Raw genomic sequence first — 13,565 nt, 5'->3', positions numbered from 1 at the left:
TTAATTATTTCATTTTTCCCAAGTTGGCATCTTTATACACATTTTTAACAAAGCAATTTTAAAGGTACATCAAAATTATTTAGATTCGGGAGTCTTTATGAGAAATGCTGCTCTCACCTTACAAACTCTAAAATAAAGAGTTTCTGTAGACAATAGTATAGACAGGACATTCTAGATATGTTTCCTTTGACTCTTTCACAAACCCAATCAAACAATGAAAAAAATATTACAAGAAGAAGAACAGAAAAAAATCATAATGAGCCTCTCAGATGAGAAACTAATTGGTACTAAGTACACAATGGCTTACATTTAATCCTGTTAATAATCACATATAAAGAGAAATAAAAGACTCACTTTTCAGCCATCTCTCTGGACGACTGGTCTAAAATAACAGCATGACTAAATCTGACATTGACCCTTTGGCCCTGCTAGGAGTTTAAAGAATTCCTTCTCGCCTTCAGAGACCTATTTTTCCTCAACGGCTCCACAAGGGGTGGGCTAACTTTGCACATTTGACAGTCTCCTATGCATAGCAGGTACAAGCAAGAGCATTCATGTATAAATTATGTTCCAATTATAGTAACACCGTAAGTCAACACTTGGTTGAATAAAATTCAGAAAGTTGGCACTAAAACAGTGGAAATCACGTAACAAGTTGCCTTGAAAAACTTCCCATTTCAGACAGGACGGGTGAGAAGGTTAGTGACTGGGAAAGTCCAACAGCGAGACTGTAACAGCGAAAAAAAAAACAAAAAGCACTTGCTCAATCACAGTAATAACAGACAAATAAAAAGATTAATATAACATGAAGAAATCAGAAGCCTACGCTAATCTTTACGGACTAACACACACACACTGGAGTTTTCAGGATCTCCTGAAAGTCCACATTTGAAGAGGTCTACTGAATACGAACACTTATTTCGGATGCCTTTCACAGGCGTTTTCACAGCGCTACCTCCTCCCTGCCTCTGTGACACGAGCACACGAGAAAAAGCAGATCACAGGCAAACTCCGAACCTGGGCAGCAAATTGCTCTGAAACGAAAATGAGACATTACTGTTACTGACAACAAATTTAGTTTGTTGTTCTTCCCTTTCAACTTTGCTTTGCAATTTTTTTTTTGTAAGAAATGACTTCAACCATAATTAAATGATCTCTAGAGGCCCCTTCCAACCCTAACCATTCTGTGATTCTGTAAATCCCTTGATTTTTAGAGAAGTCACTAGTTAAACAGCATCCACCCTAAACTTGTATAAGGCTAGAGCAAAAGAACAGCAACAACAAAAAGTGCATGCACACAGAGCATGCCTGTTTCTTGGGTATTTCTAGCAAAAGGATATATATCACCTTAACATTTACAACAGCATCTTAAACATTTACTGCCTGGAAGCTTAAAAGTTTCCAAAATATTTTTGAAAAGAATGATACACCAAAGATTAGATAAAATACAAATGTATAATAATAAACAAACAAAACCACTGCCACCTTAAAATTAAAGGCCAGCAAAGATACATTTCATGTAAACACAAGAACAAATTTTCTTCACTATTAACCCACCAAAATAATAGAAAATCTCAGGTGGGATTGTGTATAAAGTCACATACAACAAATCTAAATTGAATTGTCTCTCTGCTGTAATTGCTGATATTCTTATTCTATTAATTTCAATTTTTAAATGGCTAATCTTTTTTGATATTTTAATTTTTCTGTTAAAACAAAACTACAGTAATTAGAAATTTAATGGAAAACATCCTCTGTAAGGCCTATTTATAGTGTGTGCGCACTCATTTTTATTTCTGTAAGTGTCAGAACCACCGCTAAATTGATGAAGAAGTTTTGTACCTCACAAAAGGGCAAGCACCAGGAAAGAGTTTTGTCCTATGTCAGGATATCACATAGTGATAAAGACTGGAAATACTATTTCCCATCTTTAAAAGATTATTTTCAGATATTAGCAGAATCTGTATTCAAAGTAGACAGCTGTGTTCTTCCCTGCACTTCTTTCTGAGGCTGCAGAGCAGGTATTTCACATGAACACAACCGAGATAGTAAAGTTTAAAATTGAAGTGACATATATACATACATTTATAAATATTTGCATGTACATGTTTTCATGTGTATACTTATACATACGTAATTATACAATCACAAATTAGGGTTACATAGAGTTACATGAAACTAAGCAAATAGCCACATTTAGAGACACAGTCTCTGCCCACCACTACGGGCAAGGGGAGGAAGTTTTCAGTGTATAAGATGAAATTTTAACAATCTTTACTAGTTTACCTTCACAGCAGTATCTAGACTGCTAGTACAATGTTAAAGCAGCTGCTGTCACCATCATGGCTGTAAACACTAAGTGTTTCACAACCTCTGCCTTAAAAAGGAAAGAAAATTCTGGTGTTTCACCATGCACAGAGTTTCAAAAAGAAACTGGGGAGAAAAAAAAAAAACTTCCGGCAGTCTCTCTCTCCTCTCTCTCTCACTCTCCCTCTGCTTATTTTGCTTCTTTAAGGGAGTCGGTGGAAGATTTATAACGTATTTAGAATATCTGAGGAGGACTTTGGTCTTTCTTGTATTTTAGGCTTTAAACAAAGCCGAACATGCTACAATAGCCAACGCAACGAGATCAGCAACAACAACCAAAAAAGTGTTTGCAGCTAAATCTGCCTACACTGAGTAAAGAATAGTTTTGTGACCATCTGCCACCAAAAGAACAACATCAGCAACAACCAAGTGCAAAAATTGACTTTGCACAATGATAGCAAAGGAATCCAGAGAAATAGCAGAAAACTGGTGACCAACAATCTTTGCTACCACTTACGTACATATTGTTTTCTGTATGCTGGGCGTGATGGATTCACTGTTCCTTTAACATAAGCCACAAAATATAATATTCAGTTTACATGTCCACTTGAATGAACAGAGCTTCTACTTTATTATTTTCAGACTTTTTATCATGCCATTACCTCCCAATATATTTAAGACACTGAATACTGTTGTATGAAATGTTAAAGACACTGGAAAGAATATTAAACAAAAAACTGACATACATCATACAAAGTGAGAAAAAGTTCAACCTTATAGGTCCTAAAAATTCCTAGTGCTCAAACATCTTCACACATACAAAAAGGAACAGTTAAAGACTAAACTCAACAACTGCAAAAATTTCATGTTAATTAGGAGCACTACTGTTAACTGGAAAGGCTTAGGACAAAAACTGAACAGTGGACAGTTTACGCAAAACTCCTGAAACTGTGCTGCCTGCAGCTCTTCTCAGTTTGCATACACATGGGAGATAATCTTGCCTCTCCTACCTTCCCTAGGACAGGCAAGACTCCAGCTAATTTACTGATAGAAAGGAAGAAAATAGCCAATGCTAAGAGTTTTCTGGGAAAGCCAGATGTGAACACACTGATGACCAGAAAACTAGACAGATCCTGGTTACCTTACTAACCCAGAGTTTCTCCAGAGATTTGAAGAGTTACTTCGGATTTTCACTTGGAGATGTGAAACTGTCTCTACACTAAAGAAACCAATTAAGAGAGTGAGGCAGTTCAGGACTGAACGCATTTTAAAATACTCTAGATTTTCTTTGCTTTTTCTGATGAATAAAATTATATGAGCATCTAGATATACTGACTAATTGCCTGTAGATACTACAATTCTTGCCTAGAAAAAGCTGCTGAAGAGAATCATTAAAACACACATGGTATTTATAAATAATAACACTGTGCATATCAACTGTGTACATTAACAAAGACAACAATTATCTCAGAACTTACTATTTTCTATTATATAGGTGCTTATACAAGGAATGTAACAGTCCAAGAATATTCTTATCTCCTCCAGATTAAAGTGAATATCAACTAAAAATACTTCCACAAGATTAACAGTCACTGTTGCATTATCGCTGCACAGTAAGTTTTTCTTACTTTTTGGTAAGACATATACAAAATATCTAAAATGCTGCATGTTGCTTTCTTTGACAAGACAGTAGTTTAACAGAGTTGCAGTTTTCAAACCTTTACAGCTTTACATTCCTATCAAATAGTAGTGAGTTCTTTCCTGTAAAAAGGTCTAGATTTCTCCAGGAACATGCCAATATAGGCTAAGCCTACATGGCTCACAGAATGAGCTCACAAAATCAGTTCCACCAGGTGGTTCTACAAATAAGAACATACATAATAAATGATTACTATAAATATATTTTAATCCGCTTATTAGTCCTTCTTTATTGTATTAGTTTTATAACTCTTTTTTTTTTCTGTGCTTATGACTTCATGTGCACACATTCACACAAATACTGTCCCTTTGTAGGTGAAATCAAATTTCACTTTTTACTTTCTAAACCCTGGGTCATTGTCTTTGGTGTATTCCTTTTGTTATGCCTAAGTTATATGGTTTTTTTAATTATCTAAAAATCTTGAACTGCTCCTTCAAAAGGACTCAATCGGTTTCTTGCAATCTTCAAAAATTCCACTGCAATGTGAGATTTCTTCCCCACCTGTAAGGAACTCAAACAAATAGGGACAAGGAAGAAAGATCAAACTGACGACAGAAGTGGGAGAAAAAAAAAAATCCCCCTTTTAACAATAAAGGGAACAGACAGAAAAAAAAAAAAAAGAAAAAAGAAAAAACAGAAAAAGTCACCCGGAATATATGACCATGTAAGCATGGTCACTCTTGCAGAAAACCTAGTCAGCAACCTAAAGCCATGGGAAATTTAAATTAGAGCTAAGGTCCACAATAGGCAGAGAAATCTGTGCAGATAAAAGGGCCTGGTGAGGCTGCAGGTATACTTTATCTAGATCTTTTCAGATTTCCAAAAGAACTTTATTAGGTTTTTTTTTTTTTTTTAATAATCAAGAGATTCAAGTGTATCCATTTTACACCGTAAAGAAGATTAACTTTTTTTTTTCTCCTTTAATCAAAATATCCATATGCATGCATCTTCTAAAAGGTAGGTGTATTCCCACTGCTTATTACAGCTCGAGGGTGCATTCTGTTAAAATAATTCATGCACAAAAAACTCCTATTACATTTAAGTAATTTTAAGATTAGAGCAAACAAAAGGAAGAACCTCTTCTCCCAAGACTTAAATGAAAAGCCTCAGCTTTCAGCTCTTCCACTTTGGGGGAAAAAGAAGCTTATAAAGAAACTGAGTAATACATAAATAACCAAACCAAAAATGAAAGTTTGTGACATAAAACTTAATTTTAAATTTAACCGGCGTGATCTAGAATAAATAGTAACTTATTCTTATTTGTGGAAATTATAAAGCCACAAAATCTGTTACTGTGCATGAATAATATTATATAAAATTGAGATCCAGCGCTTAAAAATAAATAGAGAGCTACTAATTAACTACAGGACATCTTTATAAAGACCAACATGCACAGAAATTTTGTCAGGAACATGACTCAATTCTACAGTTTCTACTTTAATTTTTAAAGCTTCTCGGCATAAATAACCACAAAGTTTATCCCAAGCCTCAACAACTAGTCTCTAAAGGCAGCCCACTGAATTCCAACGTGACTAGCTGAGACTCACAGCCTTTAATGCACTGACCCTTTCAAGAGACATGGCACTCCGTGAGAGCAGAAACAAAATCAAGGTGAAACTTCAGAACACGTTAAGGAAGGCACTGTCCTGCTTCCGTGCAGCACCTCAATTAATTTTTATTATACTGAAAAACAAGAATGATAATAGACTAATTTCACAAAAAAAAAAACTTTTTTCTTTCTTTTCCTTTCACCAAACCCCTCCAACTGCCCAGTCTTAAGTGATTAAATCTATCAAGAGAATATTTTTACATGGCATCAAAATTTTACTTGGGACTGAATTGGATCATTAAATTCTAAAAACTTAGAATTGGAGAGCTGAGCAGACACTAGTACAACATGTGCCATAGAGACTGAACCATAGTATTTACAAGCTTCCAAGGTTAGAGCAAGGTTAGAGTTTCTACAAAATATCTCAAGAAAAAACAAAACATGTAGACAGACAGTAGCTATCGTGTTTGCAAATCTTCTGTTTGCAGTAACGTGCTATAAAAAAGCACTCGTAATTGCCACAAAGTAAACTCTTGCTTTTCTGGGTGTGTGCATGTTGTTATAATAATTTATACAGCAACCACATTAGTGAGCCTTTCTGAGGTTAATAAATGCAACACATAGAACTAAACTTTATTCAATAAAAATATTTAATTACTTAATTTCCTCTAAAAATTGTTTTCAATTTTGAAAGCAACATTTGATGAAAATTAATTCAGCAATTCTGCAGATTTAGGCACCCAACAGCACAGGAAAAAAAGAACCATTTAAACTTTTTTTTTCTACGATGTAACAATGTAAAGTTTCCTGTAGCCTTTTTTGTGAGAAAAAATATCTTGTTGCTACAAATATCAAGACTCTAGAACACAAACATGCTACACTGTGCCAAACTCAATTGTTCAAAGCTGACTGTCACAGAAAAAAAAATAAACTAAAGAAGAAAAACACCACTACTTAGTGCGTTCCTCCCTCCAATAGATGTTTGCATTTAAAATACCATTTAAAATGCATTGAAGGGATTTGGGATAACAGTATAGGGAGGCGATAACAGTTTAGAGAAAAAATACAGATCTGATCAGATTTCTCAATATTCTCTGTAGTAATACAAAGAATGAAAATTGATGTTTATATATCTAGAAGAATCCATTTTAAACACTGATAGTTAACACAGGACTTTTCCTTTTTGGAGCATAGCTGATAGAGATAGAAAAATAAGTTAAATTTCTCTGAGATATCTATTTCCATTTTGACTCTATAGCAAACTCCACGAGCTGCAGTTATTGCTACCAATTAGAAAACTCTATGCCACACTGAAGATACAATTTTGAGGAGAGATGCAAAAATATATTTTTTTAAAATATCTTTTTTTATTTTAGACACATTTTTTTTTAAGAGTGTCATCGTCTACATGAGACAAGCAGCTACTATGCTACCAATGCATAGAAAGATCTCGAAACACCGTATATAAGGTGAAAGTGGATGCCAAAGTATAAAGCTGAAAAAAACAGTTTGGGAATACTGGCTTCTGCTTTATCTGATGGTCACTATTTCTTTCTGCATATCCTCTTTTACATCCTTGTAAAAGTCAAAGCTTGTCTAGAATTCTATGCCTGAAGCGAAATAATTTATCCCTTGGAAGATGGCTTTCTTTTAGAACTTCTACAAGAATATATTTTAGCTAATGTCAGAAGCTGATCTGTCAGAAATATCAAATTACCTCATATATTCACAGACATAGTAAGATAACTTCAAAATATCTCAGAGCAAACCATAAGGCTTCAGCTGACTTTTGTACATTTTGTTGTGTCTTCTTCATTTGTCTGAATTTATCATCCAAACTAAAGCTATAGGAAGTAAAGCATTCATGTAATCTTAAAACAAAACGAACAAAAGCACAGAACATTATCTTTGGCACACAGACCTTTTTGTTTCAGTACTGATATTTGCTAGAACTAAATTCAATACTACAATAAATAAAAATTTGAGTCAGATATCTAGACTGGGGCACAGCTGCTGGAAGACAGGAACTATCATGTGCTGGGATCCCAAACAGTATCAACTCCATGCAAAACACATGTAAATTAGTCAAACCATCTCAAGTTGCATCAACATCTCAAAATGTTATTAAAATGCAGCCAAAGCTGCTAAGTAGGTTCCAGAGCTTCTAATGAGGTTTTCAGTCTGCTGAGCAATGACCACAAAGGGCATCTTAATGTAATTGTTTACTAGGAAAAACTGATAACCAGTATTTGTTACTTTTAATAGCAATATCTAGTGCCAGAAGTAGTATCTCCAATTATACCCTTTTAAAAGGCTTACTACTGTGTTAATAAAAAAAAAAAAAAAGGAATAAGAGAGGATGGTTTTCCAATATGCCAGCAGAGAACAGTACAGTATACGCAGTTGCACAGAAATGTCGGATTCAAAACCAACCATACAAATTGTACACCAAAAACTTGCTAGGAACAGGACATGGAATTAGCCCATTGTCTCTGAGGGAGCTACTGCATAAAATAGTGAGAAGATAAATTGTTTTCTGTACCCCTTAGTGGCTGGACATCAATGCTGCAGCATTGAAAACTGCCTTCCCAAAAGCCGTGAGGGAAATAAATGCAGAGATTAGGATTGCTGCGATACATAGGAGAGGAAAAAATGTTAAAAGGAAACTTTTAATGAAGGAATGGATGAAAGACTTCCAACTACAGGAGATTAGCATTCTTATCATATATACCCTTATTGCAAAGAAAAGGAAAGAGGTGGGAGGGGAGAATCCTCCTTCAGAGACCTGGAACCTTTGTCACACTAAAATTGAATTCAGGGCATTAAATAAATGATACAGTTTGCAGTAATTCACTTTCTATACTTTATTGTGCACTCCAAAAAACTTAAAAGTTCAGGAAAATTGTGCTGAAGACTTAGGATTTACTGGATTGTAGAACGATAAATTAAGGAAAAAACCCTTTCTGAAGTAAAAAGAAACAGCTCTGTGTATTTTTCTAAATGTCATATAAGGAAATGTAAAAACATGACAAGCTGAGTATAAGTGATGTCCATAGGAAACGACATGCTATGGTCACTATAGCCAGTCTGTTTTTGAATTCATCTAACAGCATGTAATTTTGAGAGTCTTGTTCAGGCTTCAAGTATTTGCAATCTCACCAAAGAAAATTAAGTCAGAATAAGGTGCATCAGAAGCACTACAGATGCAGAACTTTCCCCTTGCTCTCTTACATCTCTCTGAATGAAACAAGAAAGCCAGCATCCATCTTCATGCTGCAAGTAAAGAAATTTTGGAATTTTTTTTTTTTTTTAGATTTGCTGCAGAAACAGCACTTATATGGCTAAAAGTTGCATTTTATAGAGATACAAACACAAATAGTTCTGGTGTCAGACAAACAAAAGCAAAAAAGTGAAAGATAAAAGAAGGGGGAAATTCTAACACGGTCCAGAAAGAGAGAAAAAGTTTTCATCTATATGATCTGACCAGCCATAATTTTCAAAGTATTAAGGCAGAAAGTTACAGATGAATCTTGGTTTACGATCAAGAAACCAATGCTCAATTTTCTGAGGCAAAGGGACCCCTCTCTATGTTACAACAGGAGGAAAAGGTCACTGAAGCTAAAAGGCAGGATGCAGGGAAGATTATCTCTGTTTTGGAGGAATCAAGAAAGAAAGCATGCTTATAAAAAATGTTAAAAATTACAAGGCTATTATTTTACAGCAGAGCAGGCATATAAGATGCATAAAAACTAACACAATGAAGAGAGATATGCTTAATTCCTTTTCCTGAGTGTTTTTTTTTTTCGATTCCAGTGGAAATTCAGCATCACAGACACAAAAACAGACTCATCAAATAACTGACAAAACAGCCTTCTCTGGTAGTCAGAGTATTGTTCACATTTCAGTTGCCCTTTTAATGTGAAACAAACTGGATATACACACCATGGAGCTGTCATGGGAGGTCTGTCCCATTTACACAGCCACAAGCACTTTCTGGGGAGAAGGGAACCAGCAAGGTCTCACCAGGCACTAAAATTTTTATTACATCCTTAATCATATTTCAAGCATTTACAATTTACATACTGTGTAATCTGCTAAATATTTGATCTTGTTCTTTAAAATGCTGAAAACATAACTATACATGCTTCAAAATAATGTATATGGATTAGCAGAGAGTATCTTTAAAAGGATAATTTTCCAAAACAAGTAATTTTTAAAAATTCCTTCCTTCTTTGAATTTAAAAATATTATATTTAAGTTTCAAGCTTTATAGTCTATATAAATTTAGAAGCAATACTACATAAGCTCAATACACAAATCATAGCTACTTTATGTTTAAGATTTATGGCTTTTGTTCCCTAAAACCAGCAACAAGGTTTAAATTTAACAATATTTTGATGCTGTTTTGGCTTTAGATTATATACATGCAATGGAATGAGTTTATTTTCAAAATGCGTCTCTGCACCACCATCATCATAGGTGTTAGAAATGAAGCAAGAATTGAACCAAACTTTCTACACTGAAGCTACTTGAACAGCATCCATAGAAATTTTAGAAAAGGTAGAAGATTACAGGTTTAGCCTACAATTCAGTTGTGCTGTATATTTTACATGCCAGCAAATATTCTTATGTTTAGGGGTTAACATTAAAGCATGCTAATCTGTTCAAACCATCATATACAGTAGATTCAAATACACCATTATTAGCTTGTTCCTTTACACTCAAAAGAAAATGTGCAAATGCTAAGACTTTCTGTAAAGTAATACAAGGGCAAAAAGGAAAAAAAAAAGATGGCTATACAAATCTGTACAAAACTGATGACTATTGATGACTATTCTGCACATCTTAAATCTCCAAGCACGAGACTACTGTTGATAATACCATTACTGATGTTAGGCAAAGCACAAGAAGGGTTTTCAGTGATGAAGTAGTTACTGGAACAGCTTGGAGAATAAAAATCACAGAGTAGTAAAATCACATTTACACGCATTGTGTAAATGTCTGTGACTTCCAATTCAAGCATCTCAAAATAGATGTAGCACTCTTACATTAAAGGAAACAATTCAAGTTCTGTTCGTTTTGACAAGTTTATACAGGATAGGAAAATTCTTCTCCCATATCTGCTTTGAATGCAGATTGGTTATTGTCCAAATCTAAGCCAAAATAAGAAACATATCACTATAAGCTGCATTTATTGTAAAAAAGTTTAAAATGCTCTGTTTGAACATTTGAACACCTTTAGTACGAAAGCATAAAGAGAGAGGGATGAATTTTCATTTTCATGTTAGACATAATTAATCTGATTAATTACAAAACAGTTCTCAAAATGTATATTTGTAATTTTGAAATTTGAAAAAGACTCAAAAATGAGCTCAAACAAATGTTTAAACATTGTTCTATTTTGGGCTAATCTTCAGAGCTACCATCAGCAATTTCAGTACATAAATCTGAAAACAAGACAAAAACAAAACAAAAAAAACAAAGAATCCTAACCCAAAATAATTTGCCTATCCAATAGTTATGAGAAAAACAGAAGCTAATCTGAAAAAGGATTAACAGTGCAATGCACAGACTGTATCCCTGTTAAAGGAGACACCACACGGCCTGAAATATTTGCTCCCCAACAGGGAAATTCTTTGAAGAAAAAAAACACAAAGTGATTTGCTCTAGTTTTGAAGAAAAGGTCAAATCAAGAAAATATAAAAAGAAATCTACTGATAAAATTTGGCAACTTCTAATTAATTCTTAAATAGCTATTTCTTAATAACTTGCATTTTACAAGCATTAAAAACATTTATAAGAAAAAAAACCAAACTCTAAATATAATGTGGCTATCTTGGTTTATAGAACAGCATCTATATTCTTAGACAATCCCCTGATATTGCACTGAAAACACAGAAAGCTATTTTAATTATCTGAAGCTTGGGCAACTACATGGAGGTCTTTTATCAACTACCTGAGATACAATGCACACTATAGTCTATATAGCAAAGGACTATGGATAACCAAGCAAAAATATACACAAGAAACACTCTAGATGAACTAGAGCTACTGAACTGGCAAGAATACTGAACTTCTTTTCTGCAATTAACAGAAAAGGAGGAAAGAAAATCTTCCAGTTTTCCCTTCTCAAAGGATCACTACCAACATGTGAACGACATCATTGTTTGTACAGTCATCCGGGGTGGGGAGCCCACTTTACTAGTGTCAGTACACAGTTTAGAACTACAGAACAGTCCATTTCTCTCTATTCTTCCCCATCTCCTGTTACAGTTTATCCCTTTCCTGGTCTAGCATACAGGAAAATGTTAAAAACCATTTGTGCCTCCATAATAGGAGGCAGAGGGGCAGAAATTTCTGTCTGGTTTCACAAAAAGATGAACCTTGCTCCCTGGGCTATGATCACTAATTATGTTCCTACCCTGATTTATTTTTCAGAAAACTTACTGTAGTTATATAATTCCCACATCTCAATTTGTTTAGGTCTTTAGTCCCGAAACTCTTTTTTTTTTTTTTTGTTATTTACTGTTTACAGCAACAAGCCACTGCACCCCTCTTTATCCCCTACACTCCTACACTCCTTCAACAAAGAAACAGAAAGTTCACAATGCATGTCACTCTGCTACTGCAAAATTTCTAGCAGCAAGAACACTGTTTTAGTAGTCCATTACAAAGTACACTTGCATATATGACACTCTGGAACAATGCTGTAGATGGTTATTTGCTTCATCACAGTTTGCACCCAACATTATACACTCCCATTCACTTTCTATTTACGTTCCCTGCAAAGTTCTGTCATGAAGGTCATGCAGTGCCATCCCTTCCTCCCCCAAGAGATAGGAAAGTACTAACCTTCACCAACAGAAGTTCCACAGCCTTCAAGGTTCAAAAGGATATCTTCATCTTTGTCATCCGTACTGCATTCCAAAAGCATCCAACTCTCCACATTATCACTTTCAGATATCAAGCTCTCCTCCTCCGTATTTGAGCTATCATCTATTACCATCACCTCCTGCAATGTTCTAGTGGAAGTAACAGAGCTAAGCTTCCCACTAGTCCTTTTCCTTTGCCTTGAAACTTTTGTGACTGATTCAGCACCATCCAGAGCATTAGACTCAGCAACTTTGGAACGATTTGGTGTGGAAATTCCTGGATGGACACATTTTTTCTCTGAATTTACAGAGTTTGCTGACTTCTTTGCTTTGCTTTTGTAAACACTGTCTTCATCCGGTGTATCGGACAAGACGATGATCTCACGGTCATCTGGAATCTGAATGACATCACGATCAGGCAGTTCAACAACGTTCTTGTCCTGATACAATTTCTCAGTCAAAACTGAACTCTGACCACTGACTTCTGTAACATCAGCTTCTTTGTTTATTTCTAGGCTACTGATTTCTCCAAGATCTTGGGAATAGTGGATCTGGCTGTAAAGATGAAATTCTACCTCACTATCAATACTCTGCTCACTGGATGATTCCTCATGATAAAGTTCATCTTCATACACTTCAGTATCCTCTATGTCTTCATATCCATCAAACATTCTGGGAAGAAAACAGACTGTATCTACCAGAAAAAAAAAAAAAAAAAAAAAACAGTCAGTATGATCAAGAATGCATATCCAAAAGCATCTTTCAAGTGATATCTTTGGTCTTTGACAATAGCATGAATAGCTAGAGTTAGTCTTATAGATACAGGTGATAGGACTCAGCAGATTAACAGCTACAAAAAATAAATTCTCACAACGTAAAAGCTAACTCTATATGCAGAACACAGGGCTATGCAAATTTTAGCTGCACAAATAAATTCTCACAACTACAATTTGAACACTTACCTAAGGCCTCTTGTTTAATCTCATGTAGTACTTTAAACAAAACTACTTTGACTTCTCAAAGTTATATTTAATTTGCCCTCGGTTTCTTCAGCTCCTCTCTACCGCTTCAAATCTAGCACTCCTGGATTGGAATTCTTGGTTCCCCGGCTTCATGGGAACCCAAATGAAGTGTCCAA

The 13,565-nt window shown here is 34.8% G+C and overlaps 1 protein-coding gene across 1 annotated transcript in view; it reads right to left on the bottom strand.

Moving 5' to 3' along the window:
* ZCCHC7 (zinc finger CCHC-type containing 7) overlaps positions 1-13,153 on the bottom strand; it is a 96,991-nt gene extending 83,838 nt beyond the window's left edge. The window contains 1 exon segment of the mRNA XM_010220658.2: positions 12,408-13,153. Coding sequence (XP_010218960.2) covers positions 12,408-13,098 — 691 coding nt within the window. The 5' untranslated portion in view covers positions 13,099-13,153.
* Between the last annotated feature and the right edge of the window lie 412 nt (positions 13,154-13,565).

The sequence above is a fragment of the Tinamus guttatus genome, unplaced genomic scaffold, assembly GCF_059628265.1.
Source record: "Tinamus guttatus ecotype Peru unplaced genomic scaffold, ASM5962826v1 Tinamus_guttatus_pri_ptg000278l, whole genome shotgun sequence".
Lineage (NCBI taxonomy): Eukaryota > Metazoa > Chordata > Aves > Tinamiformes > Tinamidae > Tinamus > Tinamus guttatus.
This window is presented reverse-complemented; position numbering and strand designations above follow the sequence as displayed.